At 42.6% G+C, this 21,646-nt stretch overlaps 1 protein-coding gene across 7 annotated transcripts in view; it reads right to left on the bottom strand.

The window, feature by feature from the left end:
• Positions 1–20,296, bottom strand: part of LOC126995370 (pyridoxine/pyridoxamine 5'-phosphate oxidase-like) — a 50,037-nt gene extending 29,741 nt beyond the window's left edge. For 2 of the 7 annotated variants that reach the window (XM_050854866.1, XM_050854869.1), the window contains exons 1-2: positions 20,089–20,289; positions 3,032–3,188 (exon numbers count right to left, since the gene is read on the bottom strand). In XM_050854866.1, the coding sequence (XP_050710823.1) occupies positions 3,032–3,188; positions 20,089–20,221 (290 nt within the window). In that variant the 5' untranslated portion in view covers positions 20,222–20,289. Of the gene's footprint in view, positions 1–3,031; positions 3,189–10,679; positions 10,989–20,088 lie in introns of all 7 variants that reach the window. The other 5 variants (XM_050854871.1, XM_050854872.1, XM_050854873.1 and 2 more) reach the window with 5 other exon arrangements.
• Positions 20,297–21,646: the final 1,350 nt, after the last annotated feature.

Below are 21,646 nucleotides of genomic sequence, written 5' to 3'. Positions count from 1 at the left end.
GTGGAGTGGTGGGGTGGGGGTGGGGGGGTCCGAAGCGGCATAACTTCCCTGCACAACCTGAAGGTTACGCTAATATTGTGTCCGAGTGTACATGGCAACTTTACATCCTTCATCATCATTTTAACAGAGATGTCTTTGGCTTCAAGCTTAAGAAAATGCATTAAAGAGTAGTTTTCAACTACTCCTTTATAGACTATTGCTACTCACACACTGTTGTTAATAATAAGGCAACAATATATTAATTTAATACATTTGTTACACAGATGCTGTTTGTGACGTCATTGTCCAAGCCCTTCCTGCGTCGTGACTGGCTCAGTCTGGCTGACACATCTGACTGTTGATTGGCTGCTTGTGGGTATGGGGCCAAGCCAGTATACAGTTCAAAACAATGCGTGCGGCATATCCAGGAAGGACGCGCGATTTTTCATTCACCACCGAGTGGCCTAAGACTACCCGTGCACATGCTGCCCAAAAGACCACCTATAAACCCGGATTCTAAATTACCTCTCCAAAGAGATGCTAAAAGATGAGCTCCGGGGGGCAGTATGAGCCAAAACAAGATGGGGCCACTATAAACATTCACCTGTGCCACAACGGGCTGGGCCGACCATCAGGCCCCCACCCGGTAAAAAGCTGAATGGCGCAACGGGACGCGATATTAAAAAAAAAAAAAAAAAAAAAAAAAAAAAAAAAAGCCATGTGTTTAGGATTTTGGTAATTCACTACGTACTATATAGTGAATTACCAAAATCCTGAACACATCCACATCCGCATCTGCATCCATGAAGATGTCATAATTTCATACGCATCCGCACCCGCAATTTGGTAAAATCTCATATCCGCACCCGCATCTACAAAATATGTACATGTGACATCCGCATACAAATCCACATCCGCGGATCTCTGAAATCTGACATTCGATACAACTCTAATATATATATATATATATATATATATATATATATATATATATATATATATATATATATATATATATATATATATATATATATATATATATATATATATATATATATATATATATATATATATATATATATATATATATATATATATATATATATATATATATATATATATATATATATATATATATATATCGATTTATGCAAGTATTGTGTCCTTGAAAGAGCGTAAATCAAAACAATGTAAATCAACAAGAGGTAGGTTTCTATCGAAAATAAATATTCACTTCATTCAGTGAAGAGAGAGAGAATATCCATATCACCGAGATATCCACTCAGGCACTCAGCCTCACTCGTGTGAGGAAGAAATGAGGGACACCATGAGTGACTGGCTAGTATTGGTACCAGTACCAAGCAGTTTGGTACCAGTACCGAGCAGTCTGGTACCGGTACCGTACCATATAGCTGGTACCGTTAGTATCGGTACTGGTACCGTTACCTGCCCACCCCTATTGTTGAGTAACGTGGCAGCATGGGTACTGTATTGTTGTTCAAGTAGCGCACAGGAAGAACTGAGCTCAGCTGTGTGGCCGCGGCGCCGTGTGAGTCCAGTTGCATGAGACATCTGGTGGCCACTCCATGAAATATCGCGTGTAAGTGAAAAAAGTGTAAATCAAACATTTTTTTGGATTTTGGACCCACCGTTTATATATATATATATATATATATATATATATATATATATATATATATATATATATATATATATATATATATATATATATATATATATATATATATATATATATATATATATATATATATATATATTTACACACACAGATAACTCGATTTACGCGAGTTTGGTTTACGCGTTTTTTAAATAACGTGTGGTCCAGAATCCAAATAAATGTTTAATTTACACATTTTTTCACTTATACACGATATTTTATGGAGTGGCCACCAGATGTCTCACACAACTGGACTCACACAGCGCCACGGCCACACAGCTGAGCTTGAACAACAATACAGTACCCACGCTGCCATGCTACTCAACAATAGGGGTGGGCAGGTACTGGTATCAGTACTGGTACTAACGGTACCAGCTATACGGCACGGTACTGGTACCAGACTGTTCGGTACCAGTACCAATACTAGCCAGTCGCTCATGGTGGCTGAGACTGAGTGCCTGAGTGGATATCTCGGTGATATGGATTCTCTCTCTCTCTCTCTCTCTCTCTCCACTGAATGAAGTGAATATTTATTTTTCGATGGAAACCTACCTCTTGTTTGATTTACATTGTTTTGACTTACACGACCTCTTCAAGGACACAATACTCGCGTAAATCGAGAGTTACCTGTATATATATATATATATATATATATATATATATATATATATATATATATATATATATATATATATATATATATGCACACTATCAACATATACAGGTGACCCTCCACATTCGCAGGGGTTAGGGGACAAAGACCACTGCAAATGTTGATATCCTGCAAAATAATTAACACACCCAGCTTTAATTGTACACCTGCAAAACACAGAAAATAGGGCATTTAATATCTCTAAGGTATGTGGGAACAATGCTCAAACCTGTACAACCCTTTCTTGAACTTTAGTGTATGGGAACACTTCTTTTTTTCTATGTTTTACCTATGGCACGTAGTGTGAATGTGTGATCCCAGCTTATCACCATACATCACTAAATCCCTCTAAAATTGCACTTATTAGGTACCTCTTTGGTATGGTGCAGCATGGCAATATCACTTTGTTACCTTAGCAAATGTGAGCACTGAAAATTTGTAAAAATAAATTTGGGTTTTAAGATTGACATCTGGGTGATAACAATGTTGTGGTGGTAGTTTATAAAGGGCTGAGAGCGTGACAAGGGTGTGGGATAGAAGTGCGGGGGTGGGGACGAAGATGTGGCAGAGAGCAGCTGGTGACATGACTCCTCGCAAGTTTATGGGGGCATTGTTAGTGAATTTACTGCTGGGAAAACCTTTTTCCTTTATGGAAAAATCTGAAATTTTGCAAATCAGCAAATCAGCAAACCTGTATTTCAAGTTAACTTTCTTATCCTCACTTGGTTGCTGTAGCAAGACACATGGCATTTGCTTCAATAATTCCTGGAGTGTTGCATGCCTCTTCAAACCATTCCTTGAATTGGCCAAAAGGTTCTTTAGCTACCAGATCCTCTTCAAGAAATGCTTCATTTTGGCCCTTATATGGTTTACGCATTCCTGAAATATAACAAAATATCATAATTTACCATGTAGAGTTGAGGAAAATAATTCAGCCATGTTATTTACTTAACATCATGAATGACACAGATTATGACATAAGGCCAATAAAATACTAAAGCATTATGCAGCTGAAACTTTTCATATTGTATAAAGGAATGCAGCCATAGCTTATGCAATCTGCCATAGAAAACATTTCCATTCAAGTACTATAGGTGGCTGAGTGGTTAGCGTGCTGGGCTCGCATTCACCACGCCATGGACAACGTCGGTTCGAAACCCCACATTACCGCCTGGGATTTTTCAGTCACCATCGAGTGGCCTAAGACTACCCACATGCTGTCCAGAAGACCACCCATCAACCCAGACCCTAGAAGAAACTGTCCAGTGAATCAAGAATGAGTTCCGGGGTGCAGCATGAGCCAAGCATAACTGGTGCCACTATAAAAAATTGTTTATGCCACAACGGGCTTGGGCCGACCATCTGGCCCCTGAAGAAAGCCTACCAGTGCTATAGACGAAGATAAAAAAAAAAAAAAAAGTAAATAAATAAAAAAAATGCATCCTCTTCAACCTTATCACACCTTGCTTGAGTCTACACTGTTCACCAGTTTTCTTGCTATCAAAAATGTACAGTGGGGCCCCACAATGAGCATTTTCTAATTAGCTATTTCAAGTCTAGCGATAGGATAGAAACAGGCCCGAGTTTCTTTACTGGGTAAAAAAAAAAAAAAATAAATAAAAAAATAAAAAAAAAGTAAGTTGTTGAAGTTTTTTCAACTGATTTAGGACAAATTTCCACTGCTGAATCAGAAAAGGACTCCCGTTTCTCTCGATCAGGTCAAGTTTTTGTGCTAAGTCAAAATTTGTTTTAAATCTGATCTGATAACTAAATAGATTACATTTTTGTGACATTTTAGGTTGATTTTTGATATTTCTCAACCGAAATAGGTTTTTAAGATAAAAAAATCGTTTTCTAACACAATTCATTAATTAAATGTTACAAAAATTGATAAGTATACATTGAATAGTAGACATTGATAAAGGTAAGTACATGTAAATTGAATATTAGGTCGTCTCTGTTCAAAATTCAGTGCATGAACTTCCGTTTCTTTGAACTCCTAGAATGCTCAGCGGTAGGGATGTCTCTCTTCAGAGTCCAACAGTAATCAGCCATCATGACTGCATCACAGTGTCCCTGATACCTGGTCTCCATCTCTTTCATGTCCTGATGGACTCTCTCCCCCTGCTCGTCATTCAGTGATCCCAGATTCTCAGGAACCGATCCATATGTGAGAATAAGTAATGCAAATTTTGATGCCCATGTTGCATCCGAGGTTTCTGAAAGCAGTCAGCATATTGGTGACAAGTTCTGCGTAGTTCCTGGCCTTCTTGTTGCCAATAAGATTCTTCACAATAAGAACAAAAGCCTTCCACGCTTCCAGTTCCACTTCGTTCATTGAGTTTTCAAACTCTGGATCTCTGATGAGCTGATGGAGTTGAGGACCGTCAAAGATGCCAGCTTTCAACTTCTCCATGGTCAATCCTGGAAAAGTGTGGCACAAGTAAGTGAAGCAGCCACCATCCTTGTCCAGAGCTTAGGTGAACTGTTTGATCAAGCCGAGCTTGATGTGAAGCGGTGGGAAGAGTATCCTGTCTCTGTCCACCAGAGGGTTGTTTATGAAGTTCCTTGCTCTGCAAGACACCAATTCCTCCCGTACAGGCCAGTCCTTCTCTGTGTAATGCTGAGCTTTGTCCCTACAATCCCACATGCACAGAAAAAACGGGTACTTGGTTAACCCAGACTGTTGTACCAACAAAATACAAAAAAATACCAGTTAGTCAAAAATTGGCACATGTAAACTCTTCAGAATTGGTTTATTTAAAGAAATAAGAAAGAATTTTGCCTTATATAAATAGAAAATACCCGTACGTATAAAAAAAAAAAAACGCAAAAACCATCATGTGGAGATAGATAAAAAGTTGACCTGATTGAGCAAAACCAGTGTGATTTTTGGATTCAGCACATCAAAACTGTCCTAAAACAGCTAAAAAACTTAGATGATAAATTTGTTGTTGGCCAGTGTATAATCAATGAACAAGGTCATGGAACTAGTGAAAATATTCCCACTGGCTTGGAGGAATGAGTTGCATCAAGACAGCCCGAGGAGTTGCTGTGCAGGGAGTTTTACAGGAAGGTTGGGCAGCTGTGCCCTTCATATATATATATATATATATATATATATATATATATATATATATATATATATATATATATATATATATATATATATATATATATATATATATATATATATATATATATATATATATATATATATATATATATATATATATATATATATATATATATATATATATATATATATATATATATATATATATATATATATATATATATATATATATATATATATATATATATATATATATATATATATATATATATATATATATATATATATATATATATATATATATATATATATATATATATATATATATATATATATATATATATATATATATATATATATATATATATATATATATATATATATATATATATATATATATATATATATATATATATATATATATATATATATATATATATATATATATATATATATATATATATATATATATATATATATATATATATATATATATATATATATATAGGGAAGCCTCTTTCGGATAAGCCGATTTTTCGGATAATCCGGATTTATGGCCGCCAGTTTGATCGTCGGCATTGTGGCGTTGCGACTGCCGCCGACTGACGATGTAAACAATGAAACCAAACAAACACACGCTACGCTAAACAAAGTAGTACGCTTAAAACATGTGATGTAAATGTTTTATTGTATGTTTGTCTGTGTGTCTCCTTGTCTGGACCAGTGTATGTTGATACTTGTGAGCGTTGCAGATCTGAATTGTGAATGTTGCAGAGTGCGATTGTGAATGGTTGTGCAAGCTTGCAAGTGTGACCTTGATGCATCGTGCAGGTGGAGACACAGTATGACGACTCATATTATCGTGCAACTCGTATGTTGGAAGGGGAATGTGACATGGAGTGGAGAGGGGAGTCGTGTTTGTGTCGTTGTCTTGAGAGTACGGTGTGAGAGTCGCGCAGTAGTTTGTTCGTTCGCCGCACCTACGTCCTTGCTGGGGCGAAGGTGCGGACGTGGTGGTGTTGAGAGTTTGTTTAATGTTTTTTGTCTAATACATTGATCTATTCGTTACAAGCTATTTCGGCAATACGTATTAGAAAGCATATTCATTTTAACTGTTCTTATCAATTTTAAATGTGTTAATATAGTACATATGTAGTTACTTTTATTTATTTTTGATGTTTTATAACGTTTTAGTATAGAAAAAAAAATATTTTAATTGCATTATCCAGATCAATTTCGGATAATCCGTTTTTTCGGATAATCCGCTTTCGGATAATCGGGGTTTTACTGTATATATATATATATTATATATATATATATATATATATATATATATATATATATATATATATTTTTTTTTTTACAGCAAGGGAGACAGCGTAAAGGCATTAAAGCAAAATAGCAATCAAAAAGCCCGCCAAGCGCAGCTCCAACAAAAGAACAATAGGACAAGAGGCCAAAAGAGAGGTCAATTTCAGGAGAAGAGGCGTCTTGGCATTCCTCTCTTGAAAGAGGTCAAGTCGAAGGCAGGAGGAAATACAGATAAAGGAAGGCTGTTCCAGAGTTTACCAGCAGAAGGGATAAAAGAATGAAGATGCTGGTTAACTTTTGCATAAGGGATTTGGACAGTATAGGGGTAAGCAAAAGTAGAGTTCAGTGCAGCAGGGCAGCAGGAGGGGGGAGGCATGCAGATAGCAAGACATTAGCAATACAATGTTGTGCAACATTACACAATGAAGCAAACTTTTTTTGCCAAGGTGGCAACATTAGCCAAACACTTTACTGAGTCATTGTTTGGTGGGTTATGCAGGCTGGGGGTGGAGTGGTGGAGATACCAATGTTTGTAAACTAAGCTGATGATGTAGTTATGAGAGTGGCCAGGGTCACCGCTCTTGCATTTTGTTACCTTCTGCAAATATTCCATTCATGATTCAAATATGCTGTTTGCAGTAAAGGGTTACCCACGAGAGCTCCTGAGAAAATACTGTGATGCAGTTGTTGTGTAGGATGCCATATTTGCTGAGCTCAACTAATCCACTGCCCTGTTTGACTCATCCCCCCCTCCTATGGGTCACTGGACACAGGTGTGTAACGTTGCCCCTGTTGCCCCGCTCAGTCCTATTAACCCCTAGGCCTTACTGGATTAGAACATCAACTGCTCCTGAGGGAGGCTGCCGGGCCAGAGGGAGGCGATGGTGGCGGTACCCCAATATGCCAAAAAGATAACCTAATGTACCCCAGTGATACCCCTTGTACGTGGTAAAGCCACAAATTTGGCCCGTCGCTGCTACCAGGTTAAGGGGATGCTCGCCCCAGTGGGCCGAAAATCCAAATAAAAAATCATAAAAAAAACTATTGGGAACTAGGAATTAAAACTTTCCAGACTGTTTTGGATTATTATCATCTACTTTGTCCATGGAAAAGAATGTCCTAGGTCATTACGTCATGACGCTATGACATAATTCGCAATTATTTGACTTTATCCTAAAGTTACTTGGATTGTGGAATGTCATTTGTTATCCAAACATTTCACCATTTCGTTTTTTTTTTAAATTTGCCATATGTCATGAAACGTCGCCGCATCATATCATGCAAAACGTAACACTGACATTTTTGCCTTTTCCCCTGTCCTGTCTTTTCCTGCTTCACATTTCCTAAAAATTGAAATGGTCAAACGATTTCCCTTGACACGAACAATAGATGCAGCATTTCCCAAGTAAATCTGATCAACCGTTGAATTTATGGAAATATTTAAAGGTAAAAAATCATGTTTTGAGTTATGGCCATTTAAAGATTGAAGTGCCTTTATCTCCTTTATGTTTAAATGGACTTTAAACTCTCCATGAGTGTTTTTCGCAGGAAACAGATACCCTGGCGATGATTCTAGAAGGAAAACGAATACATTACTGCACGTTTTGAAATACCGTTTGCCATTTTATGACCCATATGGGGTGAGCGCCCCCTTAAGATGCAATAGGTTCTTTTTTCAAGGTGCTGCCAGTAGAACCAGAAGGCTCTCCTGAGGGGCCTCTTGGACAGGCCCAGCCCGTTAGTGGTGCAGGCAAATGTTATTTGTAGTGGCTGCCGTGATAAATGACTCTTTGCTTGGCCCATGTTCCCATGGTTGACTGAAGATCTGAGCACCATGTGGGTAATCTTCCACCACACGGCAATGGCTTGAAAAATCAGCGTTTTGGTGGGACTCGAACCTAGGTCCAAGGGCGCACCACGCCCTTGGTCTTGGTTCGGTAGGTAGTTGTCCCTTTCAGATCCAACTACAGCCTTTGTAACGGCTTACTCCCTAAGGGTCAACACCCTGAAAATCCAAAAATAAAATATAACCATTTGAAAGAGCCCGTAGAGGCACAGATGGGGACACCTACAGGAGTCCATCCTATCTGGTGTGCACTGCCCAGGCTCTCTCCAGGAATTCCTTAACCCCCTCTATTGTTCTTCTGGTCACTGTCTGCAGGGTACTCAGACCTAGCAAGAATTCTATCACCCTTCCTACATCCCCCTTTAGCATCCTATTCCATACTTCTGTTCCTATTTCCTGTGTTAGTTCTACCAAACTCTGCCTATCCCTATCATACCTAGGACACTCTAGTAGCATATGTTCTACTGTCTCGTCAACCTCCCCTTCACACATACGGCATACCTTGCTTCCCCCATTTGCCCACCTATATGTCCTACTATTCACCTCTAAGGATTTAGTCCTGGACTTGAAGAGCAACACCCCCCCACAGGCTACCATCGTAGAAGGCTTCACACTTGGGTTTGGCCTTCAACTTGTACCATTCTAGCAAACTCTTTGCCCCCACCCTTTGGCTCCAGTCTACCCTGCCCCTCTCCTGAACTCTGTCATTCACTCTACACTTCACTTCTTTCACCTCCCCCCCTAGCATCATCTCCAAGAGTGTGAAGCCCTCCAGCCCACATCTCTTCTCTCAGCGTATGCTAGACTTGTTCTACTTCGTCCCCTGTCCCGCCCACTCATATACCTTGCGCCCCCACCTATTCTCACTCATCTTTCTTAGCCTGACTTTGTACCGTACCCTAAAACTGCTTTACCTATTCTTTCCTCAAAGGTGCTCCAGCCTACTTCCCCTCGCACTGCATCTACCGCCGCATACCTATTGGCACCCAGAGCCAGCCTGCTTACTCTGTTCTGTACTACCTATAGCTTATCCAGCTCTTTGACTGTCCATCTCATGCATTCTAGGCCATACATGAGGCCTGGTACTGCCATGCCCTTCTATATCCCCCTAACTACCTCATACCTGTTAGCTCTACATCTAGCCACACTTCATAGCCTTCCTAACCACTGATTTGCCCTAGAAATTCTATTCTGTTTGGTCCTATCAGTTCTATTCTCGTCAACAATGATCCCTAGGTACTTGTATGAACTCGTACGGCCTATGTTCATCTCTCCTAGCGCCCAGGTCCTTCCCTTGTCCGTAGCCTCAGCATTTACTACTACTACCTGACTCTTCTCACTACTAAACTTCATATCAAAGTCCCTCCCATACTGTGCTACTACATCCAACATTTGTTGTAATTCCTCACTATCCTCACTCATGAGCACAATGTCATCTGCATACATGAGACATCCTAACTGTTCACTCCCCACCCTTATCCCATAACCCGATGCCCTCAACCTCTCTGCCAGCTCCTCTGTGTACAGCCCAAACAGTAGCGGGGACAGCACACACCCTTGCCTAACCCCTCTACGGCTGTTGACCCACCCTGTCGCTATATCCCCTAGATTATATACTGCCCGTGTGTTCTCATACATACTATCTATTATCCCTACTACCCTCTCACTCACTCCTATCCTAGTCAACAATCGACTTAACAAACCCCTATTTACCCTATCATACGCTTTTTCTATGTCAAGGAAAGCAAGGTATACCTTCCTGCCCGTTCCGTTCATTCTTTCAATCACCGTTTTAACTACAAACATGTTGTCCTCCCCCCTTCTGTCCTTACGAAAACCATTCTGTTCCTCCACATGCTGACCACTCAGCCACCACCTCCCTATTTAAGCAGAAAAGTGTTACTGTTATAGCAGCAATTGGTTCCTATTCTTGGCAGAGGTTATTTTTGTTTAGTATTGATAGGTTAGTCTGTTAGGTTTGGGTGGGGTTGTTAAAGAAAACTCAGCAGCAATGTGCAGGTTTAAACGTGACAAGGTTCACAATCTCGAATTGGGTGTAATACTGAATATTTACCCGAGGAAGTTAGTGCAGCAACAAAGGTCAACAACCCAATAAACATTCACTTAAGTAACTTACAATAATTATTCTTAGCAGCGCAGAAGCAATTCTTCAGATACTTCTTTGGGTGTTTTATGGGGCTAGTTAGGCTGTGGGGCCACAGCCTCTAGAGCCCCGTCAGTGGTAGTTGTTATCAGGTGTTACGTGTGTGCTGTGTAATCGTTCAGATCTACCGCCACCCGGCCCCTTCCAGCAGCAATACATGGACCCATGGAGGTGTAAAGGGTGGAGAGGCCGTGAGGCGCTCGGGCTGATGCCAGCGAACTGTCAGTCGGCCATCTTTTTGTAGGGCTAAGCAGCGATTGCTGGGTAGTGATGAAACACGTCCTGGAAGTATTTCGCTACATTGGAATGCATGTTTGTCCCCTGTCTAAGGGGTGGGGTTAGGGTGAGGTCACATATAGTTAATAGGGAGAGTCAGGTCTATTTATGGGTTGGGCTATGATGACTCAGGTCGAGAAAAAACGAGGTCAGGGTGAGGACAGATAATTAATAAGGGGTGTCAGGTCTTGACCCGAGTCGATCCACACATACTCTGTCTATAATTCAGTAGAGCTCTCATGCAGCGAGAGTAGTAAAGGCAGGAGTGTCGCTCTGTGTGTGGTCTTGAATGCTGACTATCTGTGTTTCATTTGGGTGCAATGAACAAGCAAACAAAAAATCTGATCCATCCATTACTTTTCACCAGTAAGTTATTCATTAATTAATTTTTATATCTGATGTTCAAGCAAGCGTGCATGACTTTTATAAACAAGACTGATGCACAGGACATATGCACATTGATTATTTGATCTAAGTGTTAGCAACATCTCTGGCAAGATCGTTGGCTATATAGCCGGATTTGTCAGCTTAAAACCTAAGAGATCTTTAAAGTGTGAGTCGTGCTGCAATGCTTTATTTACCCAACATCTGGATGCAACTCACTGATTTATCTCAGTTGAAAATAAAGGCCACCTATCTTTTCCTTCCAGAGATGTTGCCATTTGTCTTGTGTGTGAAAGAAAATTCGGTATTATTCTAGTGTTTGCCCATACTCACCCCTCGCAACCAAAATTGGATAGGGGGCCATTGAGACTTCGGGGAATGCGGTGGTAAACATGAAATGTGTCACAAATGCATAGTTTTTGAGTTATGGGGGGGTTGAAAAATACCCTAAATGTAGGGAAATTCCTTACAATTACTTAGATGTTGGGAAATTTCATACATTCCGTTTTTTTTTACAACGTACGGAAACCATGCAATTTCATTCACTCTCCATACCAAAGGGGGGTTCGAGGGGGGCGAAGCCCCCCTGTTACAGCATTAAGATCATAATGAAGCATCTAAACGGTAAGTAATTTACGTCATAGGAATCTTGCAACCGTCATATACGACTATGTATTTACTTACTGGTACCACGTACGAACGCGTGAAGCAGGTTCAAACGCAGGTTACTTGTGTTCAATGTCCTTCCGTTAGCTGTTAGGTCATAAAGTTCGGTTGGGGTACTGTAAGAGGGGGGGGGGGGCATAGCCCCCCTTGGTTAGCAGGGGGGTCGATGGGGGCAAGGCCCCCCCGTTAGCAGGTCGTAAAGTTCAGTTGTAGTAGTTTAAATATGCTCCCCCACCCCAAATACCCCGACTTCACACGGGTCCTCCAAGATCGTTGGGGGAAGGGGATTAATTCGGCTTCTTTACTTTTAAGTATACTTTGTTTTTTTAACTATGATATATGGAGGTGTATTATCCTATTCTGGATTCGCGGAGTCAATATCCACAACACCTTGTATACTGGGAATACGAACCCATGAAGCAGATTCAAAATGCGGTCAGTAAGGATTCACGTGTTCCAACAGCTCGGGCAGGAGGTTCGAGAGCCTGTACTTGCTGTAGAACCCACAGCTTGTCAGTGATAAACAATGAAGATACACTGTGTTTGGTGCCACGGACTCTACTTGGAAGACAGAAACCTTGCGATGAGGTGACAACCTACTAGAGAGAGGGCATGAGTGTGGTGAGGCGGTTTATGTGAGCGCAGATGGCCTCCGGTGCCACACCAGATGGTGAGGTGAGCCTCGTTTGGTGGGTTCTCTACGCTTTTCTCCCACAACAAGCTTGGGGATCCAGTGAGTGCGTGGTTTCCGTATGGGAAACACTAAATTCGTCGCAAACGCTTACTTAAGTGGTGGTGGGAGGCAGAAATCCCCCCCCCCCCCACTAAAAAAATATGCGATTGCGACGGATTTTGTGTCCCCCATCCGAAACCCCGTGTTCCCACCAGGTCCCCAGGCTTGTATGGGGGGAGGGGGGAGTATGGGCAAACACTAGAATTTTACCGAAAATTCAGAGAGAAAGTTTTACAGTATAGTAACCAACCATATGCAAAGTTGTCAACACATGCTTGGCACAACATTGTAACACTTGTACGGTACTGTCTGAGTTCCAGGAGAGGGCTGTCTTCTCCAGCTTGGCACAACACATGTTAGACAGTGATCCGTTCACTAATTGTAACATACCTGCCGGCATACCAACACCGCGGAAGCCAGTTAAAAGCCAGCTGGGAAAATTGGGAATACCCCCTCGTACATGGCCATGATTATTTACTGGATCCAGTTTCTCCTCAGCCGAAACAATACCCGTAGCTGGTATCTGAGCTTCCGGGAACCATTTTGCTGGTATCCCCCCATCACACTCCTAGGCACGATTTTGTCTACAGAGTGACAGAGGAAAGGCAAGTGTTTGTTCCCCTATATAATCCAAACAAAACCCACCAGATTTTCCGAAAAGGTACCTACCTCGGCTCATACAAACCTGTACAAATAATAGAAGAGCTTAACTCACCAGGTAAAGGCCCAGATGTGGCTGAGAATAAGGTTCACACGAACGTTAGTATCAAGAATGATTTGCTCCCCCATGCTGACCACCCCAGGGAAAAGGGTAGACAAGAAGACAAACTGAAATCCCTGTTAGCCCTCCAAGATTTCAGCCATCTTTCGGAGGAGGAAAAGAAGGTCCTTTTTCATGTCATTCAGGAAAATAACGAACTATTCATTTTACACCCCTCAGAGATCGGGAAAATAAGAGCTCCACCGGTAAAGATTGCAGTAGAAAACCCTATTCCGGTTAGAGGACCCAAGTATAGATATCCTGAGAAGGCCAAAGCAATTATAGAGAAATTAGTAGGGGACATGGAAGAGAAGGGGGTGATCGAGCCCTCTACAGCAGCCTGGTTGAGCCCTATCGTCTTGGTATCAAAACCAGACGGCTCCAAAAGGATGTGTTTAGATTATCGAGGGGTAAACAAACACTTAGCTACGGACATATACCCATTACCACGTCTAGAAGAACTAGTAGAGGTTGCGTCAGGGAACAAATACTATGCTACCCTCGATCTCAAAGAGGCATATTTTCAAGTAGAGCTGGAGGAAAACAGCAGAGATCTAACCACCTTCAGTGATGGAGTGTCCTTATACCGCTTTAAAAGACTCCCCTTCGGGTTGAGCTGTAGCCCAGCCATCTTCTCCAGACAAATTGCCCAGGTATTAACTCCACTAATCAAGCAAGGATGGGTAAAGAACTACTTAGATGACATAGTTATTTTTGGGCCAGATTTCCAGACCTTGGTGGAACGGTTAAGCCAGCTCTTCAACACCCTCAGAGAAAAAGGGGTTAAGGTTAATATTAGTAAAAGCAAATTTGGGCAAAGACAAGTAAAATTCTTGGGGCACATCCTGTCCGAAAAGGGATGTCAACCAGATCCCGCCAATATCGAGGCCATAGTGGCCCAAAAAACCCCAAGCAACATCAGGGAGGTGAGAAGATTCCTCGGCATGTGCGGGTTTTATAGGAAACATGTACCGAGCTATGCAGAAATTACCGCCCCTCTAACAGACTTAACCAGAAAAACACCCTTCCTATGGACACAGAAATGTCAAAAGGCCTTTGAGCAAATGAAGGAGAAACTTATGCAGGCCCCTATACTGGTGAGAGCTGATGTAACCAAACCATTTTATGTCACCACCGACGCCAGCAATACCCATGTAGGAGGAGTACTAAGTCAGATAGCACCAGACGGCACCAATAGAGCCATAGGATATTTTTCAAGGAAGCTAAAGCCCACAGAAATTAGATACGCTACTGTGGATCGCGAGGCTCTCGTGGTCGTCCTCACCTGTCGACAGTTCCATCATTATTTATGGGGGACCAAATTCACTATCATAACGGACCATCAACCCCTAGTTAGTATATTCAAAAGGAAAACAAAATCTCCCAGAATGAACAGGTGGATCTTAGAAATGAGAGAGTATAGCTATAAAATTCAGTACATAAAGGGGAAATATAATAATGCGGCTGACCAACTTTCGCGCCCGGTGCTGTTAATACCTCCACCACCAGCAGACACCATCTTAGGAAAGACTAAGGAGGAAATCAGAACCTTGCAATTAGAAGAAGGCCGGTGGGTTCAGATGATAGAGTATTTAGAGGGAGGAAATGTGCCCAGGAGGAATTTCCCACGTAGCACCTTAAATCAGTTTGTGGTATGGGAAAGGGTTTTATATTATACCATTACAAAAAAAGATGGAAGTGAACAGTTTTGCCTAGTTGTCCCAACGAATCTTAAACAACAAGCTCTAGAACAGACCCATGCTCAGGTGGGACACCTAGGGATCGAGAAGACATTGGCCAAGGTACAAGGCCTGTACTACTGGCAAAACATGAAAGTGGATGTAATCATGTACTTGTATGTGAGAAATTGTCTAACATGTCAACAGTATAAAGGCACTACTGGACTACAGCAACAGTGGCAAGAGCTCCCCCCAGGGGAAAAGCCACTGGAGAGAGTTAGCCTCGATCTGACTGACATGGTTGCTGGAGCCCAGGAGTACCGATATGTATTAACCATCTGTGATCATTATTCCCGTTATGTAAAATTTTATCCCCTTAAAACCAAACATACGGATGGCGTGTGTGAAGGGTTTAAAAATTATATCCTGGATTTCGGAACCCCAAAAACCGTGTTGACTGATAATGGGAAGGAGTTTACCGCTCAAAGTTTTCGAGACCTGTGTGGCAGATATAAAATCACGGCCGCTCTGACGACCCCATACCACCCTCAAGGAAACAGTATTACGGAACGTATGCACCGCACCATGAAAAGTGTGTTAGCCTGTCTATGTCAAGGGTACCCGTTAAGGTGGCCAAAACTATTGTTACAGTGTCAATCCATATTGAACACAGCCGTACACACAACCACTGGTGTCTCCCCTTATTATGCGTTCTTTTCACGACCCCCCCCCCCTTGCTTGATTAGTAGTGATTTACCGGACACGGAAGCGAGTGAGGAAAGTATCCGTGAAGCTCACGAGATAATCAAAGAAACTCACCAGAAAATGGCTCGCAGATACAGAGCAGTCGCGAATGGATCACGTAAGAACCAAAAGGTGGAAGCAGGTACCCTTGTATGGGTTAGAGTGGAAGTAACACAACCAAACACTAGTAGAAAATTAAATGTGAAGTGGAAAGGACCATACTGGGTTGTGGAAGTTATGAGAAATGGTGGTGCATACGTGTTGACCAATGTGTTTACTGGACAGGAGATTCAGAGGGCCGCGGAAAAGGTAAAACTGTACAATGGGTCGGAAGAGTGGTTAGTGGGGGCGCAGGAGATAAATCTTTCTGAGGAGGAAGAAGAGGAAGAGCCATCACCCCCTAGAGTCCGTAGACTGCCACGCAGATTTATTGAAATGTTGAGGGAGTTGGATGTTAACCTAAGCTGTAGGAGGTAGGATTGCTGGAAAGAAAGATAAGGATGTAACCAATGTTTTAGATTATGGGTTGTAAGTAGTAAGGAAAGGGAGTGTTGAGAAGTAATTACTGTAAGGAAAACCCACCTTTGGAGACGCTAATGAAATACCAGAACGTCCCTGGGGACTGATGGTAAAGTGGGATCGAGCCCATACTCATTAACCTCCCCAATGCGTTTCCCTCCAAGATTCATGTGATGATTATACTTCCCTTCTTAACCATAAAAATGAACAGGATGTTTTGGAAGAATAGTATCGTTCGCCCTAAAGGTATCTAGCGTTCTATGTTATCTATTGTATTGTAAGTAATGGAAGATTATATTCTCAACCACCTACATCAATGTCAGGCAAACCTGGGCACATGCAATTGGTTTGGAATGAGCTGGGGTTAGGCAAGGGTAAAGCCGAAGTTCCCGGAGAAAGAGTAATAATTCACTAGTGGTAGTGTATCCACGAATGTGACATTTGTATTAGGGTGAAACTTCCGTCCGCCTCGATTTATTAATGTCACGAAATCTACTGTTTTAATTATAAGTCGTGCGGCAGCACGCAGCTTACAGTCGACCAAATCTGGTACGGGGACATTCACTTCAGGACTTCCAAGGCACTGAACTAAACTTATGCACGCCTTGCTGCGGAAACGGATGGCGAAAATGTCAGTGGGTGTATGAACCGATTTATGTGTTTTGTTTTTGTATATGTGAGGATTATTTCTATTTTGTGTTTTGATTTGTAAGTGTATTTTGTTACAATTTTTGTTGGTTATGTAAGGTCAAGGGTGCACTGTGTTTAATTTTAGGAACGAGAGCGAGGGAGGCTTGTCTCGTCTGACACTCCTTACCTGTAGCCAGGTTACTAAGAGGAAGGCTGGGGCAGTGGACCCATGACAGATAATCAAGCCATGCCAGGTGAGGCATCTTTGCTTTTATTTAAGCAGGAAATGGGATTCTATTATAGAATACCCGTAGGAAGTAGGCCCAAGGGTAGCCGTTGGGTTGTGCAGGCCCTTGTCGTATTATGGTACTACCGTGTTAGGGTAGGTGTTGTATTTTTGAAATCATGGGGCGGTGCTAAGTCGCTGTCTCTGTGCCACACGGATGCCTGATAGGAGGAGGGGGGTAGAGTTGGTTGATTAATGATATCCGAAGTATAATAACATAGTGCCTTAGGGGAAGGAAGGTATTAGGCTTCGGGAGAAACTACGTAGGATCTTAAGGGGGGTGACACTATTGTAATATACCCGCCGGCATACCAACACTGCGGAAGCCAGTTAAAAGCCAGCTGGGAATACCCCCTCGTACATGGCCATGATTATTTACCGGATCCAGTTTCTCCTCAGCCGAAACAATACCCGTAGCGGTTAATATGTTATAAGTAGGTAAGGGAAGAGAACGAGAAATACGAACCACAGCTTGGGTTGGCACCCCTGATATAAATCCACTCGTATCCATATATTTTTATATATATTTATACGTTACGTCTTAGAAAATAAGGAATAATTAAGTTTAGAATTAACACACAAAAAGACAACCTCAGAAAGGCAGAGGAAGGATAGATTAATGTACCAAGCTGAAAGGCGAGAAGGGAAGGTGTTGGAACCTGGGGAAGGCCACGTCAGAGGGAAAGGTAGCGAGGCAACCGCTCTGGCTGGCATGATTCATTCTGGACTTTAACCTTCCCGCATGGCACAGGTAAGCTCACAGCTCGCTAGAGTACGGCTGCCTGGGAGTGAGAGATAGCCCTAGCCGACGTTCATTAGTGATTCATTCTGGACTTAACCTTCCCGCATGGCACAGGTGGCGAGAGACAGCTGAAGGCCGGTGTCCAGGGGTAGGGAAGGCGAGTGCCCGCCATCTTGAAGCCGCCCAATTGAGAGTCGGGAATGGACCCAGACGCCAGTGGTTAACAAGGGTCATGCCCTCAGTCATGAGTGCCTGAACTGAGCAAAGGTAAGGGCGAGACATTCCAGTCCTTGCCGCCGCCCCCGAGACCAGCAGGCTTGTGATGGGAGTAAACGGCTCCAAAACCCCCCCTTTAGGCATGGCACAACAGCATATTGTGTAGCTCTCAGGCCTCCACCAGCCGAGGAAATTGTGTCAAATGGGTAAGGGGCACCCGCTGTGTGGACGAGGGGCTAACAGTGACCTCACCCCCCCTTTAGCTGTAACAGTCTGATCTTTCCCTCATACTAAACTCTTTTCTTCCTATTTTTTTTATGAGTGCTTTTTTTGTGTGTGTGTGCACGCCGGTGCAGGAAGTTGAAATCTGAGTGTCTAGCCAATTGGGCGGTAGCCCTGTGATATATACCTACATGTGTTCATCTCTCTCGTGTGTAGCATTTATCCATAAGAATGTTAGGGATTAGAAGAGAGGTTTTCACGTTTGTAAACAAAACATGCTACACTTCCCTCGTCTAGTGAGGATATGGTTAGAACCATAGACGACTTTTCTGGAAGAGGCTTACGCCTGTGACTCCAGCTCCATAGCCTCAGTTATACTATTAGGTAGGGGGTTTTGTGTGGTGGATATTTTGAACAGTGCATTCAAATTCTCACTTTGTATTAACCAAACATGCTACACTCCACTCAGGAGTGAGGATTACTGTTAGGGGGGGGGGGGGGGAAGGTCTTCAATTTTGTATTAACCTAAACATGCTACACTCCCATCGGGAGTGAGGATTATTGTTAGGGGGAAGGGAACTTGGGAAGCAAACCAATAAATTGTATTCTGCCTATGTCCTGTATTAATGCATACAGCCTTCCTAGCCTACGGTGCAGTCTCGCAATCGCCCCCGCCACGACCTCCGAAGGTAACCACGACCCCACACTACCAAACTTTGGACTGAGGATACCATCTACCTCAAGGAACAACCCATAGTAAGCTGGGGAGCGACGGACACTATCTACCAGGTGGGACAGTTGTTAAGGTCAAGTGTTACCTGGCCTGCCAGGGCAGGGAGAGTCTGGGAACTAAAGTTAGTTTAGTTCCGTCCCACCTGGTTCATAGAACTGCCGTTCCTCGCTTACAGGCTTTGGGGGTTGTGCCATATTACAACCTCCTGGTGGCAGCTACAGAGAGGGAACAGCAGGGAATCGAACCCAGCTGTACACTCTCTGTGAGGTTGAGGAATAATAGCGTCACTATTCTTCCTCTTCCTCCCTTTTTTTATTTTTCAACACGTGATGACCAGGGGTCGAACCCGGGGCTGTTACATAATCATCTTGTGTTACTGATCAAGGCTGTAGGCGAGACCTGTCTGCAGGTCAGGCACAGATATGCAGCCAGACAGTTTACTGCATGACTAATATCCCTTAAAGGCGCCAAAAGTAGAGCCAGGATGAATAAATTAGTACTATTTAGTGGAATGTGATTGTGTATAATATATAAGACCTAGTCTGAAGGACCTGTTGGCATGCAATATATGGGTAGCAGTAACTCTGTAGTTTCATTTGACGCGCCTCCATATTATAAGTAAGTATAAACAGTGTAAGATGAGGTAAAAAAAAAAGTGCTACTGAAGTGACAGTCCCTACAACAATATGGCGGACGGGGGAGAGCGGTGGGCTCACCCAAGACAGTACTGACCGCGCGCCTCACAGCCACTCCACCCTCCATGCATGGACCACTGGGAAACAATATACTCACCTCCAATGTCTATGGACATGTTTTTCGTTTCCTGCGCCAAATCAGCGGAGGTAATTCCTTCTCTGAACAGTGCCATTCTTTTCCCTGTCAATAAATATCTAGTGAGTGAAGTAAATCGAAAAGCACTGATCATCCTAGCATTCCCACACGTCAGCCTCCAGCACCACGCACGGAACAGCTGATCAACTCAACAGCTGGCGGCGCCGACAAGCCAGTGTTGCCATGATCTCAAGAAAACAACACGGTCGATCGAGTATGTGTCAGAACAGTCGTGTTACGTTCAAAATTTCATAAGGTTCTGGATTAAAAAATGCGTGTTACATGGGTAAATATTCGAACGTATATTCATAGTGAGCGTTTAACAATTCCACATTTGACGAAGTTGTATTTTTCGATATTCTACCGCTCGCCATAGAGTTCAAGCTATAGACTAGAGTGCAGTAGAGGCTGTCTCAGGGATACACGGCCATGATGCCGCCGTCACCCCAAGCCGATGATTGCACACACAGCACTAGTCCTACGGTCCTACCCGATTTCAGTTTTTCTCCGTGTCAAATAGTAGAGTCAGGAAATCGAGTAGGAGTGAAGTGTGTGCAGTCGTTGGCTTAGAGCGGTGGCGGCACCAATGCCTTAATGTATGCTGGAGGCAGCCTCAGACGCTCTCTAGTACATAACTTGAGTTCTATGGAAAGTACTGCTTTGAGTTCACCGACTGGCTATGTGTGGCGCTGCCTGTATAGCCAATACGGTCCATTATTAGGCTATCACAGTACAAACACACACACACACACACACATCCTAGCTCTTCTTCTTCTTACAATTATATTATTAGTAGGAGTGAGCTAGTGAGTGACGTGGGAGCGGATGGACGTTCCGATTGTGCGCTGAATATTGCTGACTGAGTGCCTGCTGAGTGGATATCTCTTATGGATATTCTCTCTCTCTCTCTCTCTCTCTCTCTCTCTCTCTCTCTCTCTCTCTCTCTCTCTCTCTCTCTCTCTCTCCATGTAACCAAATCACTGGACGTAGTCTATCTTGATTTCCAGAAAGCATTTGATAAAGTCCCACATTACAAATTACTTTATAAACTAAAGCAAATAGGTATTGACGGTCAAGTAAACCAACGGATCGCGAATTGGTTGAGCAACAGACAACAGAGTGGTGATTGACGGATTTAACTCAGAGTGGGCGCCGGTCACTAGTGGCGTCCCTCAGGGCTCGGTTCTTGGCCCAGTGCTCTTCATTATTTACATCAACGATGTGGATGTTGGACTCATTAATCGCATTAGTAATTTTGCAGACGACACAAAGAATGGTAACTCGGTTCACACTGACGAAGACAGGCAAAGCCTCCAAGAGGATTTGCACAAAATTTCAGCTTGGTCGGATAGATGGGAGATGCCTTTTAACGTAGACAAGTGCCAGGTCCTTCAAGTTGGAACAAGGAATAAGAAGTTCGATTACGAAATGCGCGGCGTTAAACTCAAAAGCATTCAATGCGTTAAGGACTTGGGAGTCAAAAGCGCGTCAATTAAACCTCAAATTCTCACAGCAATGT

This window comes from Eriocheir sinensis, chromosome 8 (assembly GCF_024679095.1).
Source record: "Eriocheir sinensis breed Jianghai 21 chromosome 8, ASM2467909v1, whole genome shotgun sequence".
Taxonomy (NCBI): domain Eukaryota; kingdom Metazoa; phylum Arthropoda; class Malacostraca; order Decapoda; family Varunidae; genus Eriocheir; species Eriocheir sinensis.
Note: the sequence above shows the minus strand (reverse complement) of the source record. Positions and strands in the feature narration are given on the sequence as shown.